General features: G+C 46.4%; 2 protein-coding genes and 3 non-coding genes across 13 annotated transcripts in view; all 5 read left to right on the top strand.

Annotated features, from left to right (window-relative positions):
• The first annotated feature begins 96 nt into the window (after positions 1–96).
• LOC117401029 (KAT8 regulatory NSL complex subunit 2) lies at positions 97–8301 on the top strand. 3 transcript variants are annotated; one of them, XM_034001423.3, is made up of 10 exons: positions 97–204; positions 903–1164; positions 1583–1761; positions 2632–2746; positions 3897–4060; positions 4533–4699; positions 5190–5286; positions 5989–6242; positions 6365–6550; positions 7387–8301. In XM_034001423.3, the coding sequence occupies exons 2-10, from the start codon at positions 911–913 to the stop codon at positions 7513–7515; spliced, it is 1545 nt and encodes a 514-aa protein (XP_033857314.3). In that variant the 5' UTR covers positions 97–204; positions 903–910; the 3' UTR covers positions 7516–8301. The 3 variants fall into 3 exon arrangements, with proteins under 3 accessions (XP_033857314.3, XP_058869089.1, XP_058869088.1); XM_059013106.1 differs by lacking the exon at positions 97–204 and adding an exon at positions 226–249; XM_059013105.1 differs by lacking the exon at positions 97–204 and adding an exon at positions 334–473.
• Positions 3131–3268, top strand: LOC117401165 (small nucleolar RNA SNORA2/SNORA34 family). Its single transcript, XR_004544319.1, has one exon. It is a non-coding gene; the product is annotated as a small nucleolar RNA SNORA2/SNORA34 family (small nucleolar RNA).
• On the top strand, positions 5586–5718 carry LOC117401167 (small nucleolar RNA SNORA2/SNORA34 family). The gene has a single exon (XR_004544321.2). It is a non-coding gene; the product is annotated as a small nucleolar RNA SNORA2/SNORA34 family (small nucleolar RNA).
• LOC117401166 (small nucleolar RNA SNORA2/SNORA34 family) lies at positions 7054–7191 on the top strand. Its single transcript, XR_004544320.2, has one exon. It is a non-coding gene; the product is annotated as a small nucleolar RNA SNORA2/SNORA34 family (small nucleolar RNA).
• Positions 8302–11172: 2871 nt separating the features above from the next.
• The window catches only part of LOC117401092 (nck-associated protein 5-like), a 33024-nt gene continuing 21405 nt past the window's right edge, over positions 11173–22791 (top strand). For 2 of the 7 annotated variants that reach the window (XM_059013063.1, XM_059013060.1), the window contains exon 1: positions 22427–22693. In XM_059013063.1, coding sequence (XP_058869046.1) covers positions 22679–22693 — 15 coding nt within the window. In that variant the 5' untranslated portion in view covers positions 22427–22678. Of the gene's footprint in view, positions 11392–11466; positions 11567–12747; positions 12847–22425; positions 22694–22791 lie in introns of those variants that run through there. The other 5 variants (XM_059013065.1, XM_059013067.1, XM_059013064.1 and 2 more) reach the window with 5 other exon arrangements.

Below are 22791 nucleotides of genomic sequence, written 5' to 3'. Positions count from 1 at the left end.
AGTCAAGCTTTCCCTAAACCAGACTGGCTTTATTCTCCGACCAATCCGTGTCACGGTCCTTTTGTTTGACACGCCTGCAGACCAATCAAGTGCCGCTACTGAATCGCCGAGCTGCTCTGCGTGGGCGGGTCTTGTGCGTGACAGTGGAGAGAGTCGGTCGAAGCAAAGACGGTTAAATTCATTAGAGAAGCAGACTGAGGCGAGGTAAGATGTCGATAGGAGCGGGCGTCGCTGCTATGAGCCATACTAGTAATATTGTATTTATTTCTGAGCCCTTGTTTGGTTCGCAGTGTATTTTAATGAGCTGTGAGATACATGGGTGTTTTTTTGAAGGCGGTTAGAGGTTAGAGCAGAGTGCTGTAAGATGGCTGACTTGTTTTGTGTGTTTGGCGCGAAGAGGCGGTCTTCAGACTGCACGCCAGCATTGCTTATGCTCTTCACTATCGAAGAAGTTTCCTCCAAGCGATGTAAACGTGTGTTTAAACATCTGAACTATTGAGAACCAGCTTCATACTTGATAATACAGTTTGGTTATTAATTTAAACTAAATAATGACATACATACAGCGTAGCCAAAGATGAGACTTTAGTTACATCTATGCGAAAGTATACACCGTGTAACTTTAGTGCATACAATATATATATATATATAGAGAGAGTTTGTTTTAAATTAAAATCGGGTGGAGTTAGTTGGTAAATGTGTTTAGTTTAGCCTGCAACGCGCGGTGTGTTTGGGCGCTGGTTTTACTGTCCAGGTACTGTATTGTCAAGTCACTTGCTTTCAAAATGGCGTATTTTCCTGCCCAAAAAAAGGGGGGGGGGGGGTGCAGACTTGAGTCACCGAGACTGAACTGCAGCAGTTTGAACAACCAATGAATCCTTTTTTTTTTTTCTCTCTCCCAGGTGTGGGAATGAACCGGATACGGATCCACGTTTTACCCCCGAACCGGGGGCGCCTCGCTGCCGCCGCCTCCAGACAGCAGGAGCCCCTGGCGTGCTCGTTCACCCCGCGGCTCTGCTCGCACCCCCGGCTCGAGGGTCTGGAGTACTGCATCAAACACATCCTGGAGGACAAGAACGCCCCTTACAAGCAGTGCAGCTACGTCTCCAGCAAGAACGGCAGGCGGTGCCCCAACGCCGGCCCCAAACCCGAGAAGAAAGACGGGTGCGTTCTGAAGAGACGTGCATGATTTCTGACCAGGTGTATCAGAAATAAACACATGGAATCAGCATTGCGTATTGTGATGCGGGGATGGAAATAACAAACCCTGTTGCACACCCATTCCAGGTTTTAATGGGTGCTTGATCAGCCCCAATGTGTGTCTGATTAAAACTCTTGGTAAAACCAGGAATGGATCAAACTGCTGTGCGATGGGAGCAGCCTTATTTCCACGCCTGCATCTGACTTGCAGTTCATCAAATGGTATTTGACTGATTTGTATAGTTGGTTCAACCCTCCCTGTATCCTTTTAAAGTTTTTAGTTAACAGTCCGCATGCTGTGGTGATGATTTTATCTGTGTTACCACATCCCTCTCATTGATTTGATTGATTGCTTTTATTAATGAGTCTTTGCGTGTTGCAGAGTGGCGTTCTGCACGGAACACGCTCGCAGGAACGCGCTGGCTCTGCAGGCGCAGACGAGGAAGGTTTCGTCGGGACCCTCTCCGGAGCTGCTCCTGTCTCAGCTGAGCGGGTACGCCAAGACCGAGCTGGGCTCCCCAGGGCAGGACTGCAGCCGCAGCGAAGCCAGCAGGATACTGGGTACGGAGGGGCAGAGAGGCCAGCAGGATACTGGGTACGGAGGGGCAGAGAGGCCAGCAGGATACTGGGTACGGAGGGGCAGAGAGGCCAGCAGGATACTGGGTACGGAGGGGCAGAGAGGCCAGCAGGATACTGGGTACGGAGGGGCGGAGAGGCCAGCAGGATACTGGGTACGGAGGGGCGGAGAGGCCAGCAGGATACTGGGTACGGAGGGGCGGAGAGGCCAGCAGGATACTGGGTACGGAGGGGCGGTGAGGCCAGCAGGATACTGGGTACGGAGGGGCGGAGAGGCCAGCAGGATACTGGGTACGGAGGGGCGGAGAGGCCAGCAGGATACTGGGTACGGAGGGACGGAGAGGCCAGCAGGATACTGGGTACGGAGGGACAGAGGCTCTCTATTTGGGATGACTCCTGTTGCATAGCCGTTTCACCCGTTCCAGGTTTTAACACCAGCTTGGTTAGCCACGGTGTGGCTCAATTCCTGTTTTTTCAATTCCTTTTTAAAATCAATTTCCAATTCCCATGCTCTTGTAATCAATTCCAGCACGTCACTGATCAAAATTGCAACTGGCAGTATTCTGTTAAAATGAGCTTCACACGGTGGCAATACATTCCTAAAATCAAAGTCACTGTTTTGTTAGTCAATATAAAATCGGCTTCAAATGAAAGCAGTTGTACGATCGCCACAATGATGTCTTTTAAAATACGTTCGAAGGAATTGGAATAACAGATTGACCCTAACCCGGGATCAAACTGCAATGCAGTGGGAGCCGCCTTTCTGTCCCTGCAGCAGAACAGGCAGGGAGATCGAATGCGGTCCTTTCAGCTGGCATGCTGCTCTTAACAGCTGTGTGTTGCTTCACCCTGCAGATGAAGACAGCTGGAGCGAGGAGGAGCAGGAGCCCCTTGCGGTAGATCAAACCTGGCGAGGGGACCCCGACAGCGAGGCGGACAGCATAGACAGCGACCACGAGGACCCCCTCAAGTGAGTCTCTGCCTCGTACACCCACTGGTGCGAGGGTCCGACTGCTGACAGATACAAAAATCAATAGCTGTCTCTGTGTGCTTGTTGTAAGTTTCCAGTTCACAGCGATGTTTTGGGGTTTGTGTTTTCGTCTCGTCAGGGGAGTTAAGCTCCTTTTTTTAACCCTGTAAGGACCATTTCTGTGTGACGCCTCAACCTTCATGCGTGCCGTCTCCCAGATAGGTTTGTGCGTTACGCTTGATCTAATTCGACCTGTGTTAAGATACAGCAAACGCTGGTACAAGCGTTCGCTGAGACTCGTGTCTTCCTGGGGGGTGACGTATTGCAGGACTCTTCGCCCGTCCGGTTTCAGTGTTGGTGTCTTGAGTTTTTCCGCATGGAGCCGCGGCCCTAAATCAAGGCGGACAGCTTGCTGTAGCTGTTGGTTTTTAAAAGGAGCCAAAAGAAAACTCTTTCCATGGTCTGTTGGACGCCTTGCAATATTAACACAGGGGACGTCCAATTCAGTTGAAAGAAACAAATGATGATTAGAGCACTGTGTGTGGTCCATATATATGGCTTGTTTCACAGCATCCCCAGTAAGCACTAGTATGTGACTACCTGGTGTTGTCTTGGGTAGTCTTGATCAGTGCTAATCGAGGACTGTGAAAACCAGCTGATTTAATATTAAATGTCAGAAAATCCTACGCTTGACAAAACGTTCCTTAGCTCGAGTGCTGTGACAATCCACATGGAAACCCAGGACCCATTTCACAAAGCACTGCCAGCACTCTCCAGACTGCTAGTTAGCAAGCTGTCTTATTGTGGCTGTTTCAAAAAACTAAATTTAAGATGGAACGATAGTTTAGTAGAAATCCACTCTGCAAATCTAGAATCTTTTTTTCTTTCTTTCAGCAGGGTAGGAAGCTCTTTTTTTTTTTTTTTTTTTTTTTTTTTTTTGTAGTAACCCCTGTGATGCCTGTTTCTGTATCACTTATGGTACAATGCTCGGCCAAGCCCCTCTGTTTTAAATCCAGCCTCGCAAGCTGAAGTTTCACATGCAGTACGTTGCTGCCGGACAATCCTCTAGTTGCATAAGTAACTTTTTCTCTTTTCAAAGAAGCGTTTGGCGTTCCAGGGGTAAGTGTTTTGCCTTGCCTTTGCTGTGCAGGCATGCGGGAGTGTTCACTGCGGAGGAAGTGGCCTTGATCACCAGGGAGAAGCTGATCCGCCTGCAGTCTCTCTACATCGACCAGTTCAAACGCCTGCAGCACCTCCTGAGAGAGAAGAAGCGCAGGTACCTGCACAGCCGCAGGGTGGAGCACGAGACCATAGGTAACGCGACGCCCTGCGTGCAGGGCTGGGGGCAATCCCTTCTGAAAATCCATTTCCATTCCCTTTCAATCAATTCCGACACCTTCTCATTGAGTCCTTCAGTAGTTCTTCCATGCAGCTGTTTTATTAACACGTGTTAATTTTGCCTGTTTGCAGGGATGGAAATAAGACTCTCATTATATAGCAGTTTGATCCATTCCTGGTTACACTAACACACGCCTGAGCTTGTTACCTACACACACTGCTGCTAATCAAGCTCCTGTTAAAACCTGGAGTGGTTGAAACAGCTGTGCAGCAGGAGTCTCATTCCCCTCCCTGGTTTGTTTCTCTGTTCAGGCAGCAGGAGTCTCATTCCCCTCCCTGGTTTGTGTCTCTGTTCAGGCAGCAGGAGTCTCATTCCCCGCCCTTGTTTGTTTCTCTGTTCAGGCAGCAGGAGTCTCATTCCCTGTCCTGGTTTTGTTTCTCTGTTCAGGCAGCAGTCTGCTGACCGGACCCGAGGGAGTGTCTGTGAAGGAGCGTGAGAACCTGAAGAAGCTGAAAGCCTTGCGCCGTTACCGCAAGCGCTACGGCGTGGAGGCCCTGCTGCACCGGCAGCTGAAGGAACGCAGGCTCGCTGCCTCCGAGAGGGCTTCCCAGCAGGTAGAGAACGGGAACGACTCCCGCTGCACAGCACTTTGGCATATACACTGCTTGTATGCTGGGATGGAAATAAGGCTCCCATTGCATTGCAGTTTGAACCATTTCCTGGTTTTGCTATGAGTGTAATAACACACACCTGAGCTTGTTATCTGTACACGCTGTACTCAAAACCTGGAGTGGGTGAAACTGCTGTGCAGTGGGAGTCTTATTTTCATCACTGCAGTCTCTAGTTTAGTCGTACTGCAGAGAAGCAGTCGTTACTTCCACATCGGATTCACCCGTTCCAGGTTTTACTAGGACCTTGATTAGCCGCAGTGTATAGCTGTCAAGCTCAGGTGTGTTCCTAAACTCCAGGTGAAAACAGGAGTGGAGCAATGCCGTGCAGTGGTGGGAGTCTTCTTTCTGTCTCTGTAATGAGAGCTTGACGCACGTTTTTAGAGTGGTTTCCCCCCCGAGCAGAGTACTGATCCCGTGGTTTTTGATTTTCCAGGCACACACCACTCGTTCCAGTCAGAGGTGCATCTCCTTTGTTGAGGGGCTTCGCTGCGCTAACCAGTGTCTGCCGATGACCAGACACTGCATCTCTCGTATCCTTACAAAACAGACTTTTCAAACTGGCTTTTTATTCATTTATTGGCATATCTAAACCCAGTTTGCACCTTCATACATTTTTATATAGGGTCTGACTTACTTAAAGCAAAGTGTCCCCAACTGTAATGTGAATTGTATTCCCCCATGTTTCATGCACAAACCAAACTGGATCTATTGAGGTCTAGACCTCTCGCTCAGATGTGTTTCAGTCAACGTACATAGCCACAGGTTTGTAGCTCGAAACGATGCAGACAGACCAGGTCAGTTTTGAGATGAGGTTTGCAGAAATCTCAAGACGGCACTGAATCAAGGCTGATGGCTTGATGTAGCTGTTTGCTTCAAACAGGAGCCAAAAGTATATTCTTCCTGTGGTTTGTTAGATGTTTACTTTGCTTCTAATATTTCCAATTGCTTTGGAAGGAACAACTTTTAGCAAGTGTGTGCCACAATTAGGAAATCCGATAACTTATTTCCATCTCTAAGCTTTTTTTTAAAAAAATATTCTGTTTATCTAATGTGACAGAGTTGCTGTATTAAAAATAACCAAGTCACAACCCAAATAAAAGCCGAATCGGGTCTAGTAGTAAAACTATCAAAATGAGGTTCAACCCAGTTTGCACCTTCAAACATTTTTATCTAATTTAAAACACACATTTATTCAAGTATTCGTTTTCCTTCACCCTCCTGCTGTTGGTCAGACATCTACCAGGACAGTAACCAGGTTCTGTTCAAGATGTGCCCGGGCATCACGGAGATACCCTGCGACCAGCCTGTGCACATGGGGCAGTCCGAGGACCCGCGCTGCCCCCTGCACCTGCAGCTGCCCTCCCCCATGCACAAGCCCGAGCCGGAGCCCCTGGCTCCAGAGCAGCTGGACCCCGGGCCCCTGGACCTGTATCTGAGTGTGGCTGAGCTACAGCCCACCGAGAACCTGCCTCTGGAGTTCAGCGACGTGAGTCCCAGCGCACGGCACTGTCGCCCGTTCCTGCTTGTGTTACGCTTTGAATGTGTTCACAAATGATTCATGTTATAAATGGTGTTGCGTGCAGTCGGTCAGTGTGTGCGTCTCCCCAGGATCTGGATGTGGTCGGCGATGGGTTTCAGTGCCCTCCCTCTCCGTTGCTGTTCGACACCGCGCTGGCGCTGGAGGACCGGTCCATCAGAGAGATCGCCGAGGCGCCCATGGATATCCTGGCCAGCGAGGAGGCAGCCGTCGCCATGCCAACGCTGGATGAGGATCACATGGAAATCCAGAACCAGGTGCCTTGACCACCTCTGCACACGCTGCCTGGGATTTCAAACTAACCTCGGATCGTCTGATAGGTTTAAGATGATCACGAGCTAGGAGTTAGACGTGTTTCAATAAATGGTTCATCGCTTCTAGCTGCATGTTCGGTCCCTGTTGGTAACTGATTCATGCTGTGGTAAGTGCAGCTGCTTCCCCAAGGCTTGGTTTAGTTCAAAGTCCTGGCACCTGTCATTTCAATAATATACCTAAACCCAGGACTGGGTGCAGGGGGCTGCTGGGGGTTCTGTGTGTTAACTGCAATGGTGGGGCTGTAATATGACGCCTCAACCGTCATGCGTGCCGTCTCCCAGATAGGTTTGTGCGTTACGCTTGATCTAATTCGACCTGTTAAGATACAGCAAACGCTGGTACAAGCGTTCGCTGAGACTCGTGTCTTCCTGGGTGGTGACGTGTTGCAGGACTCTTTGCCCGTCCGGTTTCAGTGTTGGTGTCTTGAGTTTTTCCGCGTGGAGCCGCGGCCCTAAATCAAGGCGGACAGCTTGCTGTAGCTGTTGGTTTTTAAAAGGAGCCAAAAGAAAACTCTTTCCATGGTCTGTTGGACGCCTTGCAATATTAACACGGGGGACGTCCAATTCAGTTGAAAGAAACAAATGATGATTAGAGCACTGTGTGAATGGTCCAGGTCCTGTTTCATAAGGAAGTCTCTCTGTCCAGACTCTCCCGTGATCTGTTCAGATTGTCAGGTTTAATTGTATTAAATTGTTTTCTGAACACCGGTTCACTGATACGTAATCTGTGTGTCTGGAAGTCCTCCAATAATATTAAATCGTTTTGCATGTCCTTGCAGGTGAATTCTCAGTCTTGTGAGCAAACAGCTGGAGCCAGTGAGGAGACTGCGGCTGTGCCTTCTGTATCAACACCGCTGACAGCTCCTTCAGTAACCAACGGCAACACAGGACCTGCAGCAGCCCCCTGAGCGCTGCGAGGCTTCAGAGCAAAGAAGCAGGAACGCTGTCCCAAAGCTCTTCACTACTCTGCTAGGCAGTGAGGACCTTGCAGAGAGCCGAAGGCATCGCTTGTCTTGAAAGGCTGTAAACGCAGTGCAGCCCTTCACGGCTCCCATTAGCCTCGTAATGCCATCGCGCAGGTATTCTCGTTGTCAAGTGGAAACACAAATCGCACGGTCTTGTAACTGTGGCTCCCAGATGCAGCGTTATAAAGGGGGGAGCTGGAAGCAGGAACCTCTGAAGTGGTGAAGGTCGGCCTGCTGCTGCTGATGAAACCTCTCCAAGACCAGCGCTGCCTTTCGGTTCTGGAGGAAAGTGATCCTCCGTGCCGGACGGGATGTGCTCTGAAGGCCTCGGGAGTCTTCAGAGAGCAGGGTGGGGTGCTGATCTGCACTAACTTACTCTAGCTTCTTCAGCAAGCCCTGAATGTGGTTTCATAGATGCTGTGATACACCGGCTCTGTGTGGCTTTCTGCAGTAGCTGGGGAATCAGCACTGCTTTACTGTGCCAGAAACACTAACAGTAACTCATGTAGTTGAGTGTGGAGCAGGAGCCTGACCTGGCCTGCCTTTTGTTGTAAACCCCCCCCCCCCTTTGCGTGGCTCTCGTTCCTCTTCGAAAATGGCCGTGGATGAAATGTTTCTCAATTTCATTTGCAATTGTAAAGTTTACTATCTGTACACAGATTCACCAGGAATGAGGGTGCGTGTGTTTCTTTTCGGTGTTATTTAATAAAGCAAGATAATGTTTCTGCAGACGGATGTTTGTGTTTTGTTTTTTATTTACATATTTTTTTGTCTGCAAATTGTTAACAAATATTCCCCCCCCCCCCCCCACTAGATTTCCTGCAGTGATTTGAAATGTCACGATGCAATAGAATTGAGAAGCACATTACTAGGATTGTGTGGCTGTGTGTGTTTTCATAACACAGCACAATATCTTCTTGCTGCTTTCATTGTCTGCACATTTAATGCAGTTCTCGGTTTATTGTATAATTCCTTTGCATTCTTCTGTTTATTTCCGCAAACAGGCCAGGCTGTATGAAAGGCTTAATTGCTATGAAACTGCAGAAGGTAGAGGTGCAGTAACTGGAGTGCAATACCAAGCACTAGCCACTAGGTGGGGCTGTTGCACTACATTACCAAGTAAGAGCGCGGCAGACTGTGTGGAGGTGATAACAGCAGGGCAGCCAGACAAAATAAATAAACCTTACAGATTTATTTAATGAGGTGTTTGCAGCACCAGACGGCATATAAACCCAGTAAACGATGGATATCGTGCTGAGTGTACGGAAAGAAACCGGAGTATCCTGTTATTGTTCTGCTGGGTAACGTTTGTGCCCCAGCCATAATAAACACGGTTATCCTGTCAATTAGACCTCTTCTGTATCCTGTTACAAGCGCCGTGGACAGTGGGCGTGTCAGTGTGTGTACGAGAGGAACCATGTACAAACAAACAAGACAAGAGCATTACATGTGTTAATACTCTCTCACCCCCCCCTGCCCCCCCCCCCCAAAAAAAAAATTGGGATATCCTTATGCCTCAAAATGCCGGGTGGAAAAAACACTTCTTTTTAAGGAAATACATTTCCCTAGCAAAAATAAGAATAATCAAAAAAAATAAATAAATAAATACAAAAACTTAAAATGGATCAAAAATAAATCGGATTTGGGATATCGAGAGGTTGCGTGTGTGTGTTTTATTGACTCTGATCTGGGATATAGAGAGGTTGCGTGTGTGTGTTTTATTGACTCAGTGATCTGGGATATAGAGAGGTTGCGTGTGTGTGTTTTATTGACTGATCTGGGATATCGAGAGGTTGCGTGTGTGTGTTTTATTGACTGATCTGGGATATAGAGAGGTTGCGTGTGTGTGTTTTATTGACTCTGATCTGGGATATAGAGAGGTTGCGTGTGTGTGTTTTATAGACTCTGATCTGGGATATAGAGAGGTTGCGTGTGTGTGTTTTATTGACTCAGTGATCTGGGATATAGAGAGGTTGCGTGTGTGTGTTTTATTGACTCTGATCTGGGATATAGAGAGGTTGCGTGTGTGTGTTTTATTGACTCTGATCTGGGATATAGAGAGGTTGCGTGTGTGTGTTTTATTGACTCTGATCTGGGATATCGAGAGGTTGCGTGTGTGTGTTTTATTGACTCTGATCTGGGATATCGAGAGGTTGCGTGTGTGTGTTTTATTGACTCTGATCTGGGATATCGAGAGGTTGCGTGTGTGTGTTTTATTGACTGATCTGGGATATAGAGAGGTTGCGTGTGTGTGTTTTATTGACTCAGTGATCTGGGATATAGAGAGGTTGCGTGTGTGCGTTTTATTGACTCTGATCTGGGATATCGAGAGGTTGCGTGTGTGTGTTTTATTGACTCAGTGATCTGGGATATAGAGAGGTTGCGTGTGTGTGTTTTATTGACTCTGATCTGGGATATCGAGAGGTTGCGTGTGTGTGTTTTATTGACTCTGATCTGGGATATCGAGAGGTTGCGTGTGTGTGTTTTATTGACTCTGATCTGGGATATCGAGAGGTTGCGTGTGTGTGTTTTATTGACTCTGATCTGGGATATAGAGAGGTTGCGTGTGTGTGTTTTATTGACTCTGATCTGGGATATAGAGAGGTTGCGTGTGTGCGTTTTATTGACTCTGATCTGGGATATAGAGAGGTTGCGTGTGTGTGTTTTATTGACTCTGATCTGGGATATAGAGAGGTTGCTTGCGTGTGTGTGTTTTATTGACTCTGATCTGGGATATAGAGAGGTTGCGTGTGTGTGTTTTATTGACTCTGATCTGGGATATCGAGAGGTTGCGTGTGTGTGTTTTATAGACTCTGATCTGGGATATAGAGAGGTTGTATGAGTGTATTTTATTGTGGCGGGGTGGTGTGGGTGTGGTCTTTAATGTTTGTCCAAAAATAGTCTGTCTAACCCCGGTCCTGGTTGTCGTTTCCTGCGCTCTCTCTCTTTCTGTCTCGCGTGTTTTCTTTCTTAGTTCAAGACACTCTTACATGATGTACCCCACACCCCACACCGCGTACTTTGGGCTCCCCCGAGCCTGGCTGTGCGGCAGCTTTGCTTAATTAAGCTAATTATCCTAATTGCAAGGGGACGCCTTTCTCAGCAGGCAGGTGCGCTGGAGGGCAGTGCAGCGGCGCGTATCTTTGGTTCTCCTCTCCGGTTCTGAATCACCCCACACCCGCTAACTCCCTGCCCTCGTTCGGGGTCGCGTCATACTGACAATTCTGCGGAAGGAAGCCAGCAGACCACAGCGGAGCCGGAAATGGCAACTTCAGGTGTGCTTAACCGCGTTAGTTTTCTAGTTCAAAACTCGCTCCCAGTAATTGCATTCAGATCACGTGACCTACAGCAAAGGTGCGAGGATTGTGCCATTTTATTTCTGGGTTTATCAGCTATTTAAAAAAAAAATAATAATAATAATGAGTGGCGGATCTTAAAACCGCCACCACAGACACTAATTTGAACCCTGCTGGTAATTTGCAGACGCTGATGACGCCCTTTCCAGTGTTCACATAACTTCAATACAATCGAATAGACTGCTAGGGAGGGGCGGGGTTTATGAGGGGTCGGATTCGGGTCATTAAAACGCTCCCAGTCAAAGTGATGCTCAGAATTCAGAACTCAGAACTCAGAACTCAGAACCCTGGAATGGGAAACATCTGCTCGTGCGGGACCGGCCTGAACCAGGCTGTGATTGGCTACTGGAGGGCAGCGGGTGTGGCAGTCGATTTAAAGCTGTGACATCACTTTTCCTGACGAAGGGAGACTCAAGCTTCTCAACACAGGGGGAAGAAAAATACAATAAAACAAATTCTGAAGGTATTTTTTTTAAAACAGCCCAAAGAAAAAGATGAAATAGGTGGATAACATTTTAAAATATTTCTTTTGTATTAGGTGTTTTTTTTTTCTTTTCATATGTTGCTGGGCTCTTCCTGCAGGATTTGGGCTGCCGGCGGAGCTGGTTTGTTCTTGCAGAGTAATTAAACATCGCGAGGTAAGGATTATTCGTTTACGGTCTTTCCACGGCTCCGGTTTTTATTTGTAATAACATATATTAGTGTCGAGCGCTATCGCTGTTTTTGGTGTTTTGGTTTCGTCGTTATAACAAAGACTGGCGACAGTATCAGTGCGGTGTAAATACAGCGGTATTTAAGCTCGTATACGGCGCAGGGTTACGTTTCATTTTACAGTTAATTAACTATACAAGCGCCGGATACAGACCGTGTATTCAGCGTGGCTCGCCTGTGTGAAAGCCGGCTCATGGCGCACTTTATTTTTATTACAGTGTTTATTTATAGAACGCAGTTTTGTTTGTTTGTTTTGGTTTAAGAGTTAATATGTGTTTTAATAATTCTATCGTTTTTAAATGGTGTAAGCCGTTCTTAATTAAATTCTCTCTATCTATCTATCTATCTCTATCTATCTATAACAAAAAAACGCAGCACAGTTTAAAATGCAATGAGGGGAGGATTTAAAACAATAGCTTATTGGCCCTGCACAGGAAAGCTGTGTGTGACTAAGATAGATAGATATAATATACTGTAATGGGTTTCACATGTGAACATTTTCACATGCAGCTTGACTCACTGACTGGGTTAAAACAAGCTCTTTTATTAACCCACTTCTGAGACCAAAACTAAGTTTATTCAGAGGGTTTATAAAACATAATTATATTCTTAGATCTGCCTTACAAAATCCGAAAGCTTTAAACCTGTAGTTAAAGTCTAACTTTGATTAAACACACGCTCTGTAGTGAGTGACTCTTTGTAAGACATTCTTAATTGTAATGCAGGGATGGAAATAAGGCTCCCGTTGCACAGCGGTTTTATCCGTTCCTGGTTTTACTGTGAGTTTAATAATAAGACGCACCTGAGCTTGTTACCTGTACACGCTGAGGCTGGTCAAGCTTGCAGTAAAACCTGGACTGGGTGAATCTGCTCTGCAATGAGAGTTCTTTCCAGCACTGTTGTATGGGTAGAGGAATCACAAGTGAATGCTTTTAATAAAGGAGCTAGACCTCTGATGCTGGGGGTCTGATTCCAGCTGTGACTTCACACTGAAACAGCCGCCTGAAACTTTAACCTCCCATTAAAATAAGCTGTTTTTAATTCTTCGTATTTAGCTGTATATTGCACAACCTATTTCTTTAATTTATTTTTCTTTCACCTACTCAAGGTCCGAGCGAGCCAGTAAGATAATTTGATGCTTCTTGGGGGGGAACGATCTTGAACTCAAGAAGAGGGGTACCAGTGATACGGGTGCGAATGCGAACAGGTAAATCAATTCGCTCTTTTTTAGAATGAGGTATTGCACGATACTCCTAACAGGGTAGCGTATGAACTAGCAGCGGTGTATTGTGCGTTAATCTCTTGCCTGTTTGTCTTGTTTCGTGATAAAATGCAGCCAGCATCGTAGAAAAAAAAAATAACTAGCCCTACGTCTGTGCCAGCTGTGCCCCCTCTGCCTGTTAACACAGGGGCATTTCCACAGGCTGGCAGCTTCACAGGGGAGCTCAAACCACCCCCACTGCAGCATGGGGAAAAAAAAACCAAACCAGCAGGAAATCATAAAACCGGCCATGTGCCTTTTAGATCTGTGCTTGATGTGTGTTTCAGCTTTGATTCTGTCAGTCTGTAAATGCTGTTGAGGATCGTATTGATTTAGCAGAAGCCAGCCGACGCACAGCAGAGCCTCGTAAATAAAAGGGATTAAATATTGAAGCAGTAACCAGTGGCACTGTGGGGCATTGCCAGACATTACAGAGTGGGTTTCTGGTCAGTAATGAGGCAGAGATGGCTCTCAGTACAGTGGTGGCGCCTGTACTTCCTTGTGCTGTACCAGGCAGTTGCGTCACAATGATACATGTGTCGTTGACTTTTCTTTTACTGACCCCCGATTGGCTACTCTGTAAAAGGTTCTATCTTGGCATTCACTTGGTGATTATTTCACTGAAACCAGTGCCTGGGCATTTGCTACAAGATGCTCGCTGCATGCTGTGGGTGCCAGTTGGTATATAAAGCCTGCAAGTATTTTCTGTGGGTGTTTGTTATTGATGGATTTTTTTTTTCCTCTGGAGAACTAAAATAATTCCATGCCTAGTGTGTTTCTTGGTGTGAGTTCTCTCCCAGGTGCAGGTAGATTTGTGTTTCTTGGTGTGTTTTCTCTCCCAGGTGCAGGTAGATTTGTGTTTCTTGATTGTGTTTTCTCTCCCAGGTGCAGGTAGATTTGTGTTTCTTGATTGTGTTTTCTCTCCCAGGTGCAGGTAGATTTGTGTTTCTTGGTGTGTTTTCTCTCCAAGGTGCAGGTAGATTTGTGTTTCTTGGTGTGTTTTCTCTCCCAGGTGCAGGTAGATTTGTGTTTCTTGATTGTGTTTTCTCTCCCAGGTGCAGGTAGATTTGTTTCTTGATTGTGTTTTCTCTCCCAGGTGCAGGTAGATTTGTGTTTCTTGGTGTGTTTGCTCTCCCAGGTGCAGGTAGATTTGTGTTTCTTGAGTGTGTTTTCTCTCCCAGGTGCAGGTAGATTTGTGTTTCTTGATTGTGTTTTCTCTCCCAGGTGCAGGTAGATTTGTGTTTCTTGATTGTGTTTTCTCTCCCAGGTGCAGGTAGATTTGTGTTTCTTGATTGTGTTTTCTCTCCCAGGTGCAGGTAGATTTGTGTTTCTTGGTGTGTTTGCTCTCCCAGGTGCAGGTAGATTTGTGTTTCTTGATTGTGTTTGCTCTCCCAGGTGCAGGTAGATTTGTGTTTCTTGGTGTGTTTGCTCTCCCAGGTGCAGGTAGATTTGTGTTTCTTGATTGTGTTTGCTCTCCCAGGTGCAGGTAGATTTGTGTTTCTTGATTGTGTTTTCTCTCCCAGGTGCAGGTAGATTTGTGTTTCTTGATTGTGTGTTTTCTTACGGTGGGGTGGGCTGGTTTTGAATAAACGGTGCTCTTGTGTAGATCTGAAAAAGCTGCAGAAGCCTCCCATGCCACACCCCAGGAGGAAGGGTTCTGTATCGTTCCTCCACGAGTCCTTGTCGATATCCATGAGCTCTTTATCACACCCAGGAAACTCGCCGCTATTTTTTTCCAGGCAACAGAAGCAGTGTCTGTTTCGATGGCTTGCAACTCATTTGCATGCCTCTGTTTGTTATAACCCCCCCCCCCCCCCCCCTTTGTCAGTTCTGGAGGTGCAGAATGGTTGCAGTTTAGAAACCACACTAGTTACCCCCCGCCCCCCCTAACTCTGTGACTTTCAGATAACACAAGCATTCTTTATATTACATTGTGTGTGTGTGTGTGTGTGTGTGTGTGTGTGTGTGTGTGTGTGTGTGTGTGTGTGTGTGCATTCTACTCTCGGTCAGGGGGTAGCTGATTCCATATTTAGCCTGCCAGCTAAAGTTCGCCTTCCTGTTTTCACCACAGGGGAGACTACATCCTCTCTAGCTGCCCCTATAGAAAGATGTAAGTTTGGGAGGGGGAGCGGCTAGCGCCCCCTTCAGCTCCTCCATCCCATGCTTCCTAATTCCAACGTCCAGCTCAAATGCATGGAAAACATGGTGTGGGCAGCGACCCAGAATCCAAGCTGGGGGGGAGGGCTTTGGAATTTAGCGGACGTGCATGTATGTGTCAATATATAATAAACTGTCCCTTGAAATAGCTTGTTCATTTTTTTTAGTGATGAAGACTAAAGTGTTAATTTAAAAAAAAAAAAAAAAAAAAAAAAAAAAAGAATAATCAAATCGGCTACAATTCAAACTGACCAGAGTTCCGGAACCACAGGCTCAAATATTCTGACGCCTGACCTGTACATGTCAGCTCTTCATTTACATTCTGTATTCCCTCTCAGCCAATCGGAGTGAAGGATCCGCCCCCCATTGTGATTGCTTATGGGTTAGTTAGTGTGTGTGTGTGTGTGTGTGTGTGTGTGTGTGTGTGTTTCGGTGCACGCAAGCCCAAGGCCCTTTGTGAGATCAGCTTAACTGTAGCAAGCTGGGGCACCTAGAAATGGGAAGTGACGAGGGCTACTGAAGAGGCTGTAGGCTACACTGAAGCACTCAAGCAACCTCATATCTGTTTATTTCCCCTTTCATTGTGTGGTGGCAGGAAGTTTTATTTTATTAACATACATAAATATTCAGGAGCTGCTGAATCGAACCCAGATCTCCTGGGTGCACCAGTCCAGATGCTCAACAAGATGAGCCATCGGGCAAAGCTGTCATTCCTATATCCTGCTAGAGAAGGATGTGCAATTCTGTATTCCATTTTTACCAAGAATGGTCCCATTAGCCCTGGATGCGCTGCTGCGCTTCACAGTGGCAGATGTCCCTGTGAATGTGTTTGCAGTATTTCAAAGCAGTTTAAGATGTCCTCTAGACAGGACTGCAGTGTTTATAAGACAGCTTTTTATATTGCAGAAGCCTTTTGTAGCTGTCATTTTTAGAATATCCTCCTTTTTAATTGGCTGTCCTGGGACGGACTGAGTTAGACAAATATGCAAATGCATTTAGACAAGTGTGTGGACACCATACCAAGGACGATGTGCCAGCTGGATGCATAGGATTTCCATTTATTAATTTCTTCCACGCCTGTGTGAAATAACTTCATAACATAAACGTGCAGACAGACGTCTGAGCCCAAGCCTGCGCTTAGCGTGTAAAAGGGGCTGTTCTTCTGCACAACTCCTCTCAGTCCCAGTTATGAATGCTGATATTCAGCTGATTGCTTACAGATGTAGCTTTTACCAGCCTGCCCCTCGTTCTTAACCCTTCACTACCCGCGGTATGTGTTTTTATTAAATCTCTATCGCAATTGTTTTTTTAAAATCACATTTAGAATTTTTTTTAAACGGTTTGTGTGAACTCTGTGGAGTTTGAGAAGTATTATAAATTCATTATAAAATAGTTACATAGATTACTTGGTACAATTCTACACGCAGTGACTGAAGGGGATATATCTATATAATAAGCATAGCAGTGCCTTTCATTGTCTGTCTACCTACCTGTTGGAGATCATGCTGTGTTTATAACAAGGGTACACAAAGGGCCCTGGCTTAGTGATCTAAATGGTGGCGTTTTTAAGATCCGTAGTACAGCTAGACTAAAGTTTAAAAAACACAGCCCGTCTCGCTGCTCTCGTGTTATTACGCATGGAAGATCTTCAGGGGAAGTTTACCAAGCCTGGTCATTATTCAACCTGCCAGGAATACAGAGGAGAGGCGTCTGAACGCGATGCCAGGCACGTCCAGCGACCTGCCCTGCGATTGGGATGGAACTTGGTACAGACATTCCGTCGTTCCTGGCATTCCATACTGAGAGTGTTGCATCGCCTAGAATTTTATTTAACATCATGTAATCAAAGAAACTACAAAATGAGATCGCAAAGGTCTACCGGAAGCCATAATAGCAGTACAGTATTGCATGTTAGATTTCGAAATGTCACATTTATTCGTCAAGTATATGGGGGGGGGACTTCAAAGCGGTGTGTAATTCAATATGTTAACGTAACATTATACAGCAGGTTTCGTTCAACCTTTTATGAAGCTAAATGAATTCATTCTACAGGGCGATTGCAAAACTTTTGACCAGACCTGTAGATCTGCATGCCATTGCGTCTGTAGTTTTGCTGTTTCTAAAGTAGTTTAAGGAACACGCAGAGCGTGGCTGACCGGGGTTGAAAAGTGTACTGCTGCTCTTGCTACGAGCGCCACGTTTTCAAGCGCCACGGCGCTGTATTGAAAGCCTGTTGGATGGGGATCAAGTCAGCGTGGCTTGTGGGCTGATTTGAAGTACGGGTTCAGTAAATAGCTGAGCTCCACTCCGCTCAGATGTGTGTAGGCCTGGGAGATGGGTGTCAGGCCGGAGTCTGCTGTGCAGATGTGGACAGCTGTGCCTCCCTCCCTCCCTCCCTCCCTCCTCTGCAGCCGGCGAGGAAATCCAAGGAGCTGATTCGCTGAAAGAGAAAGTGTTCCGAGGTCTTCAGAAGCTTTGTGGATTTATTTATGTATTTAAGTTATGAACAGGAAGTTCTGTAACCTGTTTTATTTATGTACATATCATTTTTTTTTTTTGAGGATGGGATAGTTGTAGTACATCGTTAACGGACTGCGTTTCAGTCTTTTTAAAAATTTTAATCGTTTCCTTTCGTTTTAAGTCTTCAGTTTTATAAAACTGTAAGTGGTTGAACTGACTGTTTGTTTTTGAAAAAGGGGCGAATGTTTCTTAAGATTTCATTACTGTGGCGATCCGTCCTCTGTACAGTTTAGAACAGAACTTCTACACCAGTCCTGTCTTCATTAATACTATAAACAAATGTGTGTGTGTCAATAATCACTGTTCTGAAACTGGCTCTGGGGATGTGAAAATACATTGTGTGTGTGTATACAGTACATGCATTGTGTGTGTGTGTGTGTGTGTACAGTGTATGCATTGTGTGTGTACAGTGTATGCATTGTGTGTGTGTGTGTGTGTACAGTGTATGCATTGTGTGTGTGTGTGTGTGTGTATACAGTACATGCATTGTGTGTGTGTGTACAGTGCATGCATTGTGTGTGTGTGTGTACAGTGCATGCATTGTGTGTGTGTGTGTGTGTGTGTGTGTGTACAGTGCATGCATTGTGTGTGTGTGTGTGTACAGTGCATGCATTGTGTGTGTGTGTGTGTGTGTACAGTGTATGCATTGTGTGTGTGTGTACAGTGCATGCATTGTGTCACTGATACACGTCGATACAAGCATGCTGACGATGATGATTCGAGACAATCTGCTGTGGTTGGGTGTCCAGGCAGTCTGTATGCTGAGGTGCTCAAGCCAGTCCTTGTCTGTGTAACACACAGACCTTCATGCAGTGGAGAGGCTACTGTAAAGAACCCTGCGGAGGGATCTTACCAGTGTGTGCAAAGCATCTGCAGCTCCGAAGGGGAAGCGATGCACAAATATATACGTAGATGTAATGTCAGGTTGTTTCGCCTGCTTTGTTATAAATTGCATTCGGGGAAATTGAAAACGCGGAACTGAAAGAGTCGTTGTCAGCAGCAGCATTGTTACTGCAGAATGGCGCGTCGGCATGCAGGCTGGCAGATACACAAGCCCTTCAGCCTCCTGTGTGAAGAGTGAGCGTGCAAACAGCATTGTGATTTACACCAGGGTCTCCGAGGAGGGGCTGCAGAGCTGAGCACAGCCTGGCTGTGCTTAAACACAGAACCGGGACCAATTCATTGTGAGAGAGAGAGAGAGACCATCTGTTAATTCATTATTAATATCCTTGATGAATCATGCAGATCCTCATCAGAATTCTTCTTTCCTTCATTATAACAATTTATGATCCTAGAAAATCTTATTCTTTTTGGGGAAGAACTGATAGACTTTATAAATGCAATGCTTTATTTAGATTGACATACATAGATACATACATACACACTCACACACAGATATATACACGCACAGATACCCATACATACACACTGACACACTGACACACACAGATTTTCATATATATATATATGTGTGTGTGTGTGTGTGTGTGTGTTTTTTTTTTTCTACAAAAATAAAAACTGTTCTGAATTCCGTGTTCTGTGTTTCAATGTTCGAGATGGCTGTCAGGAGGGACTTTTCTGAGCACAGAAGATTTCAGCTCGTTTCAAGCGGTGTGTGGAGAAGTTGCTTCTGAATCAAGCCCTCAGTTTTGATTGATTGATTGACCCAGACTCTTCTGAAACCTGATCTTTATCTCTTCAGCAGGGATTGCTTGGTAGATCACACCCACACTCTCCTGTGGACTAGCTGTGGAGTCAGTAATGTGATCCAGGCCCGTTCCTGACCAGGCGTGTTTGTTTTCATTGAAATAGATGCTTGGTTAATAGAGGAGAAATGTACAAGCTGTGAGGAGTTGTATGTATAGAGGCTATTGTAGTCCTGCACCCAGTTCTGAATTTGATAGATTTTCTTTAGTACATTTTCAAATTGATTTACGTTTTAAATATTTAAAAAGCAGCTATGTCTCTGGTTAGTTTTCAGAAAGTAGTATCCTGTTTAGACCTGTATGCTCCACTGATCGATAGTTCTTGGTGATGTTTAAATATAGATCTGGGTGATATTTAAGTAGATAAACCCCCCCCCCCCTCCCGCCCCTCCCTGACTGATGCAGCCCCTCATCCTGCTTCCTTGGGCTGCACAGTTCAGTCTTGAGATCTCCTGAAACGCTGCTGAGAAAGATTACAGCTTGCCAGCCCTGTGGACAAGCGGAGCGCTCAGTGCAGTGCAGTGTGCTTTCACTTCAATCTGCTTTATAGTCAAAAGAAGTTAAACTCTTACTTGTGCTATTGATGCAGTGTGGTGGTGGGGAGGGGAGGGAGATCAGTGCTGTTCTGCAGTGTTGACGATTCAAAGGAAGGTCTGGCTGTGATTGCTGCTTCCCATCGCTGGAGGGCATGGCTCTGTGTTGGGATAGTGTTGCTGCTTCCCGTCGCTGGAGGGCATGGCTCTGTGTTGGGATAGTGTTGCTGCTTCCCATCGCTGGAGGGCATGGCTCTGTGTTGGGATAGTGTTGCTGCTTCCCGTCGCTGGAGGGCATGGCTCTGAGTTGGGATAGTGTTGCTGCTTCCCGTCGCTGGAGGGCATGGCTCTGTGTTGGGATAGTGTTGCTGCTTCCCGTCGCTGGAGGGCATGGCTCTGTGTTGGGATAGTGTTGCTGCTTCCCGTCGCTGGAGGGCATGGCTCTGTGTTGGGATAGTGTTGCTGCTTCCCGTCGCTGGAGGGCATGGCTCTGTGTTGGGATAGTGTTGCTGCTTCCCGTCGCTGGAGGGCATGGCTCTGTGTTGGGATAGTGTTGCTGCTTCCCGTCGCTGGAGGGCATGGCTCTGTGTTGGGATAGTGTTGCTGCTTCCCGTCGCTGGAGGGCATGGCTCTGTGTTGGGATAGTGTTGCTGCTTCCCGTCGCTGGAGGGCATGGCTCTGTGTTGGGATAGTGTTGCTGCTTCCCGTCGCTGGAGGGCATGGCTCTGTGTTGGGATAGTGTTGCTGCTTCCCGTCGCTGGAGGGCATGGCTCTGTGTTGGGATAGTGTTGCTGCTTCCCGTCGCTGGAGGGCATGGCTCTGTGTTGGGATAGTGTTGCTGCTTCCCGTCGCTGGAGGGCATGGCTCTGTGTTGGGATAGTGTTGCTGCTTCCCGTCGCTGGAGGGCATGGCTCTGTGTTGGGATAGTGTTGCTGCTTCCCGTCGCTGGAGGGCATGGCTCTGTGTTCGTGAAGATCGGATACTCCCTGATTTTTGTGGCTTAATGACATCCTGCTGCATGGTGTAGATTTCTTTTGATTTCAAGAGAGGATGTGTTTTTTTGTTCACCCTCTGTGTAACCTCACGGCACACTATTAGGGTTCATTCAGATTTCAACATTTGGCTTGTGTCCCTACAGCTGAAACGACTGCTGGGAATGTGGACAAGCTTCCCTGTCAACTGTCTGATAAGATTCCACACAAGGGACGTTTCTTTGTTTTTGTAACATTTCTGCAATGATGTGCACCACAGAGGTTTGAAATTCACTGACAGGTTGTCAGTTTCCTCCTGGTGATGCTCGAGTCGCTCGCGAATGTATTTGAAGAAGAAACCGTTTGAACAGCAAGCGCTCGATTTTCCTTGCGTACCTTCAGGGGTTAAACCAGATACTTTGATAAAGTTTGATGCTTTTTTTTTTTTGCTTTTACAATATTACAAAATTTATTCAGCGCAGTGATCTGCCTGTTCTCAAAGACCAGAAACTGATCGTTCAGGGGAAGAAAATCGCTTCAAGTTCTTTGCAAACAAACAGAGTGCATCATTACTGCTTTTGAATCGGTGGTGTGCATATTTCGGTTTATATAATCTGAGGCTCTTCTGGGTCTTTTTTTTTTTTTTTAATTTGTATTTTTTTCCTTCTGTGTCGCGGCGGCGCACAGTTTAGAAGAGCGAGACAAACAGAAGCACAGCTTGAAGCGGCTGCTGCCCTTTGCACTGTGCGTCCTGTCGTACCAGCATGCACTCCACCTTCTTTATTACCTCTCGAGACGCCCTTTACTGGCTAAATATAAAGCTGGGGTCTTTTTGTTTGTCCACAGGCACAGATCAGAACAGTTGTTGACCCCCCTGCCCCCCCCCCCATACTCCCTGGGCTGGCCTGGCAGCCTTACTTGTTTACCTTCTGTGCTATTACTGAAGCATTCTATTATTTATTAGCAACCTCCCTGATCCAGGGCATTTGCAAACATTTTCTATTTTGTAATTAAGCATGCTGTCCAATTTGCAACCGCACAAGCATGTGTTTAATTCCTTTGTTCTTGCAGTATAGTCAGAGACACTTCATGTAAAGTATTATCATAAAATAACTGTGTACAGTAATAAATATTGGTATCTTACAAACACTTCTGCCTGTAAAACTACGCCCAGGGTAATCGTAGCCCCCACTTTGCTTTTAAATCCAGAATATTTATTTTTGGTTTCGGTTCGCATCGCACAGCTCTTGCCACTCCAGTGTGTCTTGTTTTGTTTCCGTGAATTGACCTTGCTTCAAACCGACACGATGTGCACTCCCAAGAAAGGGGACCGCGCTGCAAGTATGCGAGGGATCGGAGCTTCCTTTGTTGTAGAATCTGGACCTAATGATACACTCAATCCTTTTGTTTTCCTCCCTGAATTTATTTTTTGACCCAATTCCTTGACCGTGCGTGTGGGTTTTTATTTTTTTAATTTTAAAACTAGCCTGTTTCCTCTTGTTTAAGGGTGATGTTATTATTTTCTGTCCAGCACTTGTGGGGTTAATGCAGATCTGTGTGAAGCTGGCAGCAGCAGCAGCTGTTGTAGGAGCCTCTCTGTAAACCCAGCCTCTGCTGTAGTGCTGCTGCCGAGACAATGGAAGCAACAGCAAGAGCAGGGATCGCAGCACACACTCGCACACAATGCATGGAGGAGAGACCGGCCCTGCCTCTCTAGACAGCTGAACACCCTTCAGAAAGGGAGAGCGGGCAGCCCTGAGGGGCAGGCGAGGGCCGGCTTGCGCTTCTGGATTTCACGTCTCAGCATCCAGGGTGATCTGCAAACAAACAAACGAATGAATGAATTGCTGAGTGCGACTCTACTGCTGCAACGGGAAAGGACGGCGGGGTGATGCTGCAGCTGCAGGTACCGAGAGCCCACTAAAGCATGTTATTGTTATTGTTATTATTATTATTATTATTATTATTATTATTATTAGGATGGATGGGATCCGGGGTTGAGAA

Source organism: Acipenser ruthenus, chromosome 45 (genome assembly GCF_902713425.1).
Source record: "Acipenser ruthenus chromosome 45, fAciRut3.2 maternal haplotype, whole genome shotgun sequence".
Taxonomy (NCBI): domain Eukaryota; kingdom Metazoa; phylum Chordata; class Actinopteri; order Acipenseriformes; family Acipenseridae; genus Acipenser; species Acipenser ruthenus.
The sequence above is the reverse complement of the archived record's forward strand: the minus strand, read 5'-3'. Positions and strand labels throughout refer to the sequence as shown.